The following is a 12,321-nucleotide window of genomic DNA, read 5'->3' on the forward strand; positions in this document are numbered from 1 at the left end:
CAAAAGAGTATCACTTCTGTTTTTTTACTGAATTCGTAGACTATAACAGCTCGCCGTACTCGAGACGTCCTCCGTATAGATGCAAAAAGATTGTGCTAAACCTTTTAAAAAAATAAATTACAATGAGTTCACATTATACGCATATAATATTTTAACAGAAAATTTACATAATGTATTCCTAATGTGGAAATCGAACTTAGGTTAATAAAATTTAATCACTGAACTAACTATATGTTTTGGAGAGATTACAGTATATGATGTAGTATCCGTGATTATAATTTAGCTCACTCTACCACGTTTTCTCCTTTGCAAGTATTGTGATCCCTTTTAGCACTTTATCCACAACATTAGTGGACTAAGTACCCATCTATTTTCCCGATTAATAGAGGCCGAATGGGAATTAAGCCTGAGCTTTAAACCGTGAATTGCGATCTAAATATCTAGAAATATTATTAGGAAGAGCAAGTGGTCTTGAGTCATCTTGAGGGACAAAAGACCAGAGAGAAGCATATAAGAAGCATAAGTAAATAGCATATCATCAATTGACTTGAATAATACGCAAATACACCATGATGCCATATTTTTCTAGAGAGATGACATTGAATACAACCAGCCATTGGCAAGTTCAAAGAGAAAAAAGAGCTGCTCGAAAATTGCTGGATCATTGCCGCCGAAGAACTTGATATCTACTTTTGTCGTTGTTATTGGAAAAAGGATGGCCTGCAGGTAAGAAAGAAACTCTTAAGTTAAGCTTGCCCATTTTAGTTGATGCATATGCTTAGCAATTTATCACTCACTAATTCCATCAGAGCTAATATGTTGGTGTACTTCCTCAATAATTCACAAGCAGTGCAGTTTTACTAACAGCAAAATATAATTTACAAACATTAATCACCCAAGAGCATATGGATAATGCGGATCATTTTCTCCTCTTAAGAGGAGTGAGCACATTTAGCATGAAATGGTGAGCACTCTGTAATGACGAATTGATGATGACAACTTACTGGATTTGGTTCGCCTCTTTCTTGAATTTGGCTGAAAGCATCATCATTGCTTAATAATTATCTGTCCCGAAGTACCGATCTCCAAATTCACCCATGCCAGGAATGACACCATAATCTTCATTTAGACCAAACTCAATCTCAGATGTCACAATCTTAATTCTCGGGAATCTTTTGCAAACTACGTGCACCCCTTGAGGAGCCTAGTCATGAGAAATTAAAATCAGGATACTTTCAAATGAAGCATGGAAAAAAGGTGAATTCAAGAAGAAAATTTTCCTTATTATAGCTATTACTGCAATAACATAACAATGTATCACATATTCGCTTAGAACACTTTTAAAACAGTATATGATGCAACTCTCCTGCTTTCTGGATTACAGCTACGTTAGAAAAGCAACATCAAAAGGCAAAGCACAGGCTTATGTTTAACATAAACAAAATAACAGTTCACAAGGAAGATTCCACTATGGCACTCAAAACTCACAGATATTAGGTTGAGGAATATGATGTTGGCTTCTTGTACACCCTTCTTCAATAGCAAAGAGATAGCCTGAACAGCGGAATTGCCTACCGTAGAATAATGAGAGAAAAAGATAAGCAACAATTAACACTGCAGCAAGACTAAGGACTAGTGGATACTAAAGTTACACTAGTAGCTAATCATCAACTACTCAAACTTTTCCTTTGCCTAGCCTATAAGATCACACATAAAGTGAAGCAATACTGTTCTTATGTTACAGAATCTTAAACATATCTAATAAATGTTTAAAAAGAAAAAGAAAAGCTACTTAATATGCTTACCATCCGAGAATTAGCAATCAAACTTGACTTACTACATAGACAACAGTAACATCTTCAAAGACCAGGAGAAGGTCCTGACAAATCCAAGTGACAATAGTGTACATGAACATGTTTAAAAGTTAGAACAATTTGATACACAGGAAGATTTTAAATGGTAAGTCCGGCTTCAAATAAGGCAACAAAAGTTACAAAATGGAAGGTCAAAGGATGTAAACAATATCTATCGAATAAACAAATAAGGGCCTAAATATCAGAAGAAAAGGTAGGGACATATTAACAAACAATAATGTTAATTGGATATAATGATATATCTAGTTCTGTGGAGTTGAACAAGCTGCAAGTGGCAGACTGGAAGTCAACATGTTATTGGTGCAATTGCCTAGGCATCAGTTGGCAAAAACAGAGTTTCAGTTTCCATTAGCAATGCGTCAAAAATATTGATCAGATAATTGGTCCAGTTGTTGGCAGTTGGCCTGAAGTGCTGAACAATTAATGCCATTCAGAATTTCAGATAGACAGAAGAGTACTAATCTCTTAGCATTACTAAATTAACTTACTGTGCTCTTTGTTCTATTATTAGGTTGCTAGCGAAGCTGTGGGGAGGAGAAGCTAATGGCAGCACCAGATGGGCAAAAGAGGATCTTGTTTTCATAATCAAATATAAAGCATGAATATTAGAAGTCACAGAGACCAACCTGTGCCTAGTATAGGATCCAACAGCAAAACTTGTCTATCTGAGATGTCTTTTGGCAAGTTTTGGTATATTAGCTACAACATAATTGATCAGTCAGAAAATCAGGCGCGAAGCAGGACATGCTGATGATCTGACAGATTATTGCGAACCTGCTGACCGTTATCTCCTTCCCTATGAATAAGTATCTTCCCAATCTTGATGCCTTTGCAACATGCCCGCAGAGCATTCTCCATACTCTCACCACTAGTAAGCAGTATAAATGGAATTGTATTCAACCATCAATATACAAGTGAAAGGAACACTTTAGGAAATATTAGAAAGACAAACAATGTCATGACAGGTTCAAAGGCACAGTAACCAATGAAGATCATCCATTTTGTAACTCTTATATGCTTTCAATGTTTGTAAAAATAGGGATACAAGGTGCTTCGTGGATACATGAAAGAATATTAAAATGCACCAGAGTCATCCGTTCAAGTATCATCTATCTCATCAATCAGTACGTGACTTTTATATGCTTCATTTCTGGAGTTCCACAAGAAAGCACCCTTATCCTCCTGCCTCTATCTAGTTCACGAATATTAAAAACTTCATGAATAGGTGTATGAATAGATTTCTAAGTTTCCATTTCAGGCTACCGAAGTATGGTTCATAGTATAGGGAATCTTGTATATCTTGTCTACCTTCGCCGAGCATATCTGTTGTCCACTAGGATAGAACAGGGAGGTCTGGAAAATTTTAAAAAATTCTGGATATGAATCCTCAAAATCATGGGTATTACTTTAGTTCCATTGGGGGAGCTAGATTTAATTGACCCATGCAATCATCTTCGGGAAAGATCCCAAACCAAACAGGGCTATAAATACTAACATGATAGGGTTTGTTGCAAAAACTGCATGCTCAAACAAAGGTACATTGAATAGCAGAAAACACATCAGGCTGCAAAAGGTTGAAGTACCTTCTAATTACTGAGATACCACATAATCTTTTAGAGAAATCCACCCCGGTATATACAGATCCTGCACTTGGTAAAACAATTTATATCATCAAAGGCCAACCACATAATTAATCAAGTGTAATTTGGCAGCAGAAAATATACAGTAGAGGCGCATCAATTGGAAAGAATAATTTAAAGAAAGTGCTAAATAAATTTGCCAAAACAAATGAAAAGGACTGCCAAGTACAAGTCCTATTGGTACATGCCTTCAGAAAATTTTAAATGAAGACACTTCTAGAGGACTAAGAAATTCATATTCTTCTTTATAGCCTCTCTATATATCATCTTCTTTACTCAGAAAACATGACTATTTATATGCAAATATAAACCTGCAGATGTACAGTAGCGCTGCACATGCTGTTTACATGACTCAAGCTGAACTTGTGGGGGACAAAGAATGAATAAGTTCTAAAACTCAGAAAATCAAAGAGGGGCTTGAAAATCACACTATCTTTACAACCTAAGTAAATATTAGAGAAAAGATCTACAAGGGTTATAGTTTCAGCTTTTCAGCAACTAGATGAGAATGTCAAATCTACTCAGTATTAAGATTTAGAATTAGCAAAAAATGCACACAGAGCTAAAGCCATCATCATAATGCAATGACCAAGAATAGCTACTTACCGGTTGGAGTTAACACCTGCTTTTCTTTAAATGGAAGATGACCTAGACCATGCTCGACGACCTTTAAAGAGAAAACATTTAAAATTAGTGCTTTTTTTTTTCCAAATGAAGTTCATTTAGGGAAAAAGACTCCATACTAACCAAGCGAATCAACCGATCAGAATAAAATATGAAATCATGCTTTGACGTTGTGGCATCACGTATTAAAGTATGCATACCACGTATCTGAAAAATGTTTTCCAGATCTATATAATGTCAGGAAGATAGTAATATGAAAAGTTGATTGATGAACATATAAATTTGGATACATCTTAATCATGAATCCCACATTCTCCAATCACAGCAGTACAATATGACTAAAAGATAGATGCATCATTAGGAGCATTAAGTACCTGAAAGGTTGATTGAATGACATATAAATTTGGATATATTTTACAAAGATCATGTTGGCCAAGTTTAGTATGGATATGTTGCCCAATCAGGTCAATGGCTACATGATTGTCTCCACCACGGGGAATAATAATATCAGCATACTTTTTCGTCGGCAGTATGAAGTCCTCAAAAGCAGGTTTCACAAATTTTGAGTACTGCAAAGAAAAAGAGAACTTTAAGTAACAAGGTGGATTACTGACGACCAGTTATCGCTATTTTTGTTTATTTGACTCATCATAACCATCACCAACAAAAAGACTTCTACATATTGCTTACTATAACAACCATGCAAGTCATCTCTTGGATAGTTCTAAGCAAAACTCAGGCTGCAGTATTTACGAATCACTATCTCTGCATTCAATATCAGTGGCCATACCTTGATGAAACTTAGGTCACTTTCCCTTATAAATGTACCTTAGATAATAAAGCTAGTAATACCCTTGCACAATGACTCCTCCCAATGTAGGATTTGGACTTTGGAGAGGGTATGGTACATGCAGATATTGGTCAACCTCATTTTACTAATATTAAAATTATTAAATCTTCAATGTAAGATGAAGTTTCATTCCCAAAAATGAATGACCGACGAGAATGAATTTTGTGCATTGTTCTAAAATGTTGTGACAAACCAGATTTGAAATTTTGATGGGTGGTAGCCTCCAAAGTCACGGATCTAATGACTTTGAAAGTGATTCCGAGATCGAGGTGAAAAAATATCTAAAACGGTGGAGGAAGATTGAAACGGCATAGAAATAAGAATATCGACGTTGTGGTGGTCGTCGGAGGGTGGCAAACGATCGTGGGATGGTGGAGGCCGGCCGTAGGGTAGAGTGGCTCGTAAGGGGAGGTGTGGATTAAGGTATAGTAGCTTGGTTGGGTTTCTAAAATTAAGATCTACTTCTAGGAAATCAAATGCAAAAACAATCTAACGTCTATGATTAAAAGATAAAGATAAAATAAATAAACTAACTTAAACTAATATTCATTCCACATGATAAATAACCCATGACTACTTCTATTCTTAGGAGTAGAGTCATAGCGAGTCAGATCTAATTCGCTCTATTGAGCTTACATACGCGGATAATCCATTTTAATTTAAATTTAAAAGTAATAAATAAAAATAATTAACTAGACTTAACTCGACTCTCGTTGTCGGATAGTGACAAATGATGTTGAAGGGCTTGTAGATGTGCTTGCAGTCCATTGACCATATGGCATTGAGTTAACTTCCATCAAACACATTGAACTCATTACAGCTTCGAAATCATTACTTCATTTTCAATTCGAACTCTTATCTATACAAACATGAATATCTTTGCCACATACTTTCCCCTTATTATTTTATCAAAATTTCCTAGTTGTTTGTATAAGTTTATATACATGGTTATTAGGGATCAGCATTTGGCTCTTTGAACAAAATTAGGGAAAGGAAAAGGTGTTGAAAGTCAAGATGGAGCTTAAGAATACTGCACAAACTGCAACTGGTAACATTATAAGATGTTTTGTATTATCAACTGACCTAAACACAAATGAGTAGACAACTTGCAACATGCTACTACTACATCAAGGTTGGCCTGCCAAAATCTAAACATATACAACAGTGTCAAATTTAAATGGCAAAAAATAGTAAATGATACCACAGAAAGGATATAGGTTGTATAACCTGATCTAATACTGTTCTGATATCTCTACCCTTCTCAACAGTATCACGGCGAATCCTCCTTGCTAGTCGTACATCAGCATCTGCATAACTTAAGATGGACATGAGTACAAACATAATAGAAATCAATGCAGTAATAGTACACAGTACACACAACAACCATTACATGGTTTTGTATATTTATTATGAAACCCAATGATTTAGATCGGATGAACCTAACATGAGAGAAGGTTACACAAAAGAATAGCTGATCAGGATATTGAGTCTTATTCTAGTTATGGATCCAATTGGTGAAAAAGAGATAATCTTGAACGAAGTCTAGACTCAAAGAATGGATGATTTCAATGACTTGGATTGATTATTGTGTGGATTCTTGGAGAAAGGATGAGGGACAGAGTTGCACCTGTACGGAGGGGGCAGACTGGAGATGTAGGGAGGGGATGAAAGAATGTGAAATTGTGAATTGACGAGGGTTGATTATGATGGAGGACAGATGAAAATGATAATTTTATAACTTCAAATGAATGAAGAGCTCCTGAATTTTGGTAGTCAGGACAGCATGGAGCCAGGGGTATGACATAGGGAAAATGAGAAGAGGACAAAGATGTGGTACTGAAGAACTTATTGTCAGTTTTACATCATATTCGTCATCAATTTTCTTTTATTTTCTTCAAATAATTAAGGGTAGTTATAGAGGGGATAGAGATAGGTAAGATCAAAACTTCTTTCCATGTCTTTTAACTTACTTTGATATAGTTCTAATAATTCCAACAGGACATAACGGGGCAAAAGAATTGCCCTCTTTTATGTGTGTAGTCAAATAAATGATCTAGTTCTAGTAGCATTAGAAACTTCTGCCTTGAGATGGGTAAACGTACAAATATAACTACATGTGAAGAATATATGTGACACTATATATATGCATAGTACAAGAAATGAGAAATATGAAAGACCTGTATCAACAAAGATCTTCATATTCATTAGTCCCCGAACACGTGGATCATGGAACACTAAAATGCCCTGCAAAATAATGACGTCGGAAGGATTGACCTGACAAAGAACAATAAAACTTGGGGATTGGTAATGTTTTCCGTTAAATAGAAATAATAAAAAGTAAGAAATAAAAGGCACCTACACCATATTGAATCAACTGACCCAAAAGAAGTGGATCAGTTGCTAGTTTTGGCACTAGTTAGTTGCTTAGAGAGAAAGAAGAAATCCATACAAGCAGATTCCAACCATTTTATAGTAGTTTTTATAGATTCAGATTTCACTTAAACTATCAAGTGTTTCCTTTCAAAGTTAAGGTAGGAAACTGAAATTCATTTAAGATAGCAGAAACAGATTCAATATCTTCCATAAGATGCAGTTTCAGCAGGATAACTATAATAATGTTTGTCCAAGTAATAGGTTCAGTTTCCAGGGTTGTTTGTCTTGTAAAAGAATATACCCACCAGCACTTTCAGCAATAATACCTTTCTGGCTGGCAGTATGCTCTTATAAGTTTTGAAGTCATAACTAGGGACATCAACAGCCTGCCCATGCGTCAAATTCTCCATACAAGATAGTAGACTCTCAATATCAAAGGCATCTGTAATTAGGAAGAGGGTTTCTCATAAGAAATAGAAGATCCTTACAGCATGAACCAAATGGAATGATGCAGTAGAATAAAATAAAATAAAAACAAAGTATCTTTGTCCATGGATGCACATGTGAGTTTTAGATATATAGATGGCACTGTCAAATACTCAAGTAGGTATCAAGGATGGTTGTGCCGGTCTCCGTGCCGATATGGAGCCTTTTATTTTTAAATGTTTTCCTAATTTCATCGATCATCATCAAATGAAATATTTGATATTCCTCGTCATTTTACGGTCAATTAGATTTTAGTTTTATTTATTGAACTATATTAATCAATATTATGTGTTGAATAATATTTATATTTAATAAAATAAGTTATTTACAAAGACAATCTAAAGGTAAAACACAATAATGTAGGTTTTAAGATATATATTTAAATAAAAAATTAAAAATTGACATGTCAATGACCCAAAAATATCTCTATATATCTAAATTTCTTTTTATTAAAAATATGTTAAATTAGCGCTCATCGTTGGTAGGTATTATAAATACACAACAGGAAAGCGTTTCATTGATATATAAGAAGTTAAGAACCAAATTAATGTGCTCATCTACGCATACAAAAACTGTAAGAGAATTTTCTGAGAAATGAATGGCATACCCCTCATTCACATGTAGGGTTGTTTTCTTGTACTTTCACATGTACATGTAGTGCCTATTGTTGTATCTATTTATAAACAAAGGATAATCATTGATTGATCAGCTTCCCAGGTGCCCATTCTTTTGTTTTCATAGGCAAGTTTAATCATGCATAGTCGCCTTCTAAGAACCACAAGATGATAAAGGGCATTAATCATAATAACTAAGATCTAAGGGTATAAATCTAGTCATTTTCTTTTCAACTAACCAAATACCTAAGCATAAAAACAACAATTCTTTATGAGTTATGATTTTGGAAAAGAAAACTAGAAGAAAATGTATAGTACCCGGATGATCAAAATTATACTCATGAACTCGGCTCAATTCCTCTTCTGACAAATCAAAATAAAATGACTCCTGCAAAACAAGACATATTGATATGTGAAAGTACCGAAGTTAGTCAAATTACCAATTTACCAGAAATGAACAGTTATTCCATTAGTTCTAGAATGTTTATCTATGTTGAGACAACATCAATGATTGATTCAAATATGTTTTAGAAAGAAGATGTGCCAACTCTATTTGGTATACTATTCATCATTATCACCAAGGTCAGTATCCAAGCCTTTCCTCCAATATAGTCAGTCAAAGAACAACTTGAAATTGGGAAGGCTTCATGAGAGGATAGATGTTATATGACAACCAGTTTTTATCTAATGTTTGAAATTTGAACTTCTATATAGGCATGGAGGAGGCTCTAGAAGATTTTGATCAAATCTTATACCAGGCTGTTGACCTAATATCCCTTGGAACATTCAGGGGAAAGAGTGTTATCTTATGACCTGTAAAGCTAACAGTTGAGCCTAACTTGTCATTCATCTTAAACTAACGTAAGCAGAGGAAATCCTGCAAAAGGCTTCTCTATATACATTATCTACTCAAGGTCTGAAAGATAAGCCAAAAGGCAAAGTGTATGTGGTCAATTAGAATTACCTGGTTAAGCAGGACTACACGTTGATCGCGAAGTTGCTCGATGATCATATTGCAAACGGTAGTCTTTCCTGAAGCTGCACCACCAGAAACTCCTGTATATAGAAGAAAATTCAGTTTCTTACACACCTTGTAGGGTTTATTTTCTAAGATGGTTTGGTTACAATAAAGTTTCCCTAAGGATTTATTGAGTGTTAACCTATTATAAAAGGTTCTCTGTGGCCATTCTCTGTTGCTGAAGTAGTCGGCTGCTCTTCAAAATCTCTCTGCTCCGGCTCATCCACATGAATTCCAGTAAAATGAGCTCCCAAAGAATCCACCAGCAAACCATCAACTGTTTTTGAACCCATATAGAGCGGTTGATCTATGGAAAGTACACATAAAACAAGCATTAATATCTATAGAAAAGAGCTATTTATAATATTTTACCATTCTGTAAGTGTCAATGACGTTGTCTGCATGATATGCAGAGTGACATCACAGTAGCTAAGGGCAAAAACGCTAAAAATTTTGACACGCGATAGTCAGAATCTGAGAAGCAGCTAAAGGTGGAAGCTAAATTGCTATCAAGCAATTGACTGACAAAGTTACAAATTGAGAAATTAGACGTTATGGATCTTCTTGTATGATATCAAACGCTGGCAATTATCCTCCATCATGATGCTACTATTAAGAATCATATGTACTACCAAATCAATTATCACCAAAGCGCACTATGAGCTAAACCAAGCTATTTCGGTTTAAAAAAGAAAACTTTGGCATACCATCAAATAGTTTATTTTATTCAAGGTACGATCCACAACATTTAGTTCTGACATGACAAAAAAAATTTATGCATAATTAACAGAAAATAGACAACAAGCTCCATAAGAGAAACACCAAAAAGATTAACCAAAAAGTAAAGGCAACACAGAAACAGAGATACCACTCCGATGTCTCCGACGACGACAGACTACAAGGAAAGTCCCACAATCCTGGGCCCAATCAAGCAAATGTGCGCTCCTTAATCACTCCCCCCTCCCAATCGCAAGACAAATCACCAACCGAACTGGATTTAAGGGAATGCGCAGATCTAAAGAAAAACTCACTTCATCCAACTGCCAAGAATTCAATTCCACCGGATGGAATGATGAATCCAGATAGGAAAAGAAAGGAGTGGAGGTGTTGGGACATACCGGAGTCAATCGCTTATTACGGCGCCTGTAATTTTGGCAGCCACTGCTCTGGTGAGAGATCGAGAAAGAGAAAAAATTCCTATCCACGATCGAATCCAGGCGGCAACGGACCCCGAAACCCTAACGGAGCGAGATGGCCATTAGCGAGAGAGAGCAGAGAGCGGTGAGCTTAAGAAGGCAAACGTCGAGCATCTTGCATGCGCTCGAGAACGAAGAGATAGAGGCATACATGTAACTTTGAGAGAAGAGCTCGAAGGCGAGGTTATTGTAAGGGGATCCTTACAATGCGCATCAAATGCGAGGAATGTATTCACGTAAGATCATGGACGGTTGGATGTGAGACGTGTACGATAGAAACATAGGGTTGGATGAACAACGACGCGAATGGGCTTGGCGGGAATCATTTGGATAGCAGAAATTATCTGGAACGTCGAGGACGATTGAGCCAGATACATGGCGCTGAAAGAGATACGAGTTAGACCGATTCAAATGCGGTCGCCCGCGTACCAATTTCGTATGCGAGATGCACCATCGGCCTTTCGTTCTGGACGATGTGGGTCCCACGGATCTCATGGATGAAGTCATCGTTGACGTGGCAGGCACACCAAAATATACCTCGAATGGAGCTAACTACTTACCAACCAACTTATCACTGTATGAATTCTTAACCCTAAATTATTATTATTAAAAAAAATTAATGCAATGTTTTGACTCAGGTAGTTTGAATCGGTTTTTTATATATATGATGAGATGATTGGCTTGTTATTTAGCCCATATCTAACCTGAAGAGCTAATATTGTACAAACTCAAATATGAAATCTTTTTTATGGCTATACTTGTTGCTTGTATACGCTAAATAATAGCACACGTCGTCAATTTCATTGGTGTTTTTGGCTGAATAACGATTGATTGAGATATCATTGGGAAGTTAGGTTCGGACTAGGCTTTTATAGTCGAATTTCGCCAACCAGCCCACGAGTTATTTAGGTCAAGTTTTAACATTATTTTTGAAGATATTAGGCTCGAGCTAGATTCTGAGTGAATATAATTTTTTCTAGCCTATGCTATGGGTCCAAGGGATGGTAAAGATCCGCTCGCTTTCACAAACACCTTGCATTCTATAATGCTGCCCTCCCATTGCGAAGTGCAGTGAGAATTTAGTCTTAAGAACACTTGATCATATCCAAGTACATGAAGCTTCACTTCCGTAGGACGCCGCCAAAAGAAAATGCAAGGTCTATCACATTAGAGAAGCTCCATCTCCAACTCTGAAACTACCCTTTCCAACTAGTAATGTTGTTTTTGAAGTCTTTGTTATGAAATATTAGGTTCTTGGGAGTGAGTGGGAAGTGAAAGTTGTGAGCTTTCCTCTAGCTTTTCTTTTTCTTTCTTTCTTAGTGGCCAGGTTTGTGAAGAGAAAGGAGGAAGAGAGAGGAGAAAAGAAGAGATGGTTGGAGGTGGTGGAGGGAGGAGCAGCGCCGACGCCTAAGGCTGGGGAGTTGCAACCCCATCCAATGAAGGATCGTTGCCCAATGAACCAAGCTGCAGGAAGGGGCATTCTTTTAACGATACAAGAGGAACTAATATTAAACTAAACAGAAGGATCTAAGATTAATCCTGTGACAGTTTTTCAATTGACGGAAGAAGGGGCATTTAAAAAGTTTCACAGAATAGTGTCAGAATATTTAAAAAAAAAAGGATTAAAATAAGGTAGCGTGAATAAT

General features: G+C 36.2%; 1 protein-coding gene across 4 annotated transcripts; it reads right to left on the reverse strand.

The window, feature by feature from the left end:
- Positions 1-513: 513 nt before the first annotated feature.
- Positions 514-10,819, reverse strand: LOC140771756 (uridine kinase-like protein 4). Of its 4 annotated transcripts, XM_073113413.1 has the most exons (17): positions 10,598-10,818; positions 10,348-10,519; positions 9,622-9,786; positions 9,426-9,517; positions 8,780-8,849; positions 7,688-7,803; positions 7,166-7,262; positions 6,216-6,295; positions 4,513-4,707; positions 4,262-4,345; positions 4,121-4,181; positions 3,458-3,518; positions 2,649-2,742; positions 2,501-2,573; positions 1,489-1,571; positions 1,005-1,204; positions 514-720 (listed from the first exon to the last, which is right to left on the reverse strand). In XM_073113413.1, the coding sequence occupies exons 3-16, from the start codon at positions 9,770-9,772 to the stop codon at positions 1,055-1,057; spliced, it is 1,407 nt and encodes a 468-aa protein (XP_072969514.1). In that variant the 5' UTR covers positions 9,773-9,786; positions 10,348-10,519; positions 10,598-10,818; the 3' UTR covers positions 514-720; positions 1,005-1,054. The 4 variants fall into 4 exon arrangements, with proteins under 4 accessions (XP_072969514.1, XP_072969515.1, XP_072969517.1 ...); XM_073113414.1 differs by lacking the exon at positions 514-720 and having other exon boundaries at positions 1,137-1,204; positions 1,489-1,879; positions 10,598-10,819; XM_073113416.1 differs by lacking the exon at positions 514-720 and having other exon boundaries at positions 1,178-1,204; positions 1,806-2,573; positions 10,598-10,819.
- Between the last annotated feature and the right edge of the window lie 1,502 nt (positions 10,820-12,321).

The sequence above is a fragment of the Typha angustifolia genome, chromosome 12 (assembly GCF_048772165.1).
Source record: "Typha angustifolia cultivar Huaian chromosome 12, ASM4877216v1, whole genome shotgun sequence".
NCBI classification, from domain to species: Eukaryota; Viridiplantae; Streptophyta; class Magnoliopsida; order Poales; family Typhaceae; genus Typha; species Typha angustifolia.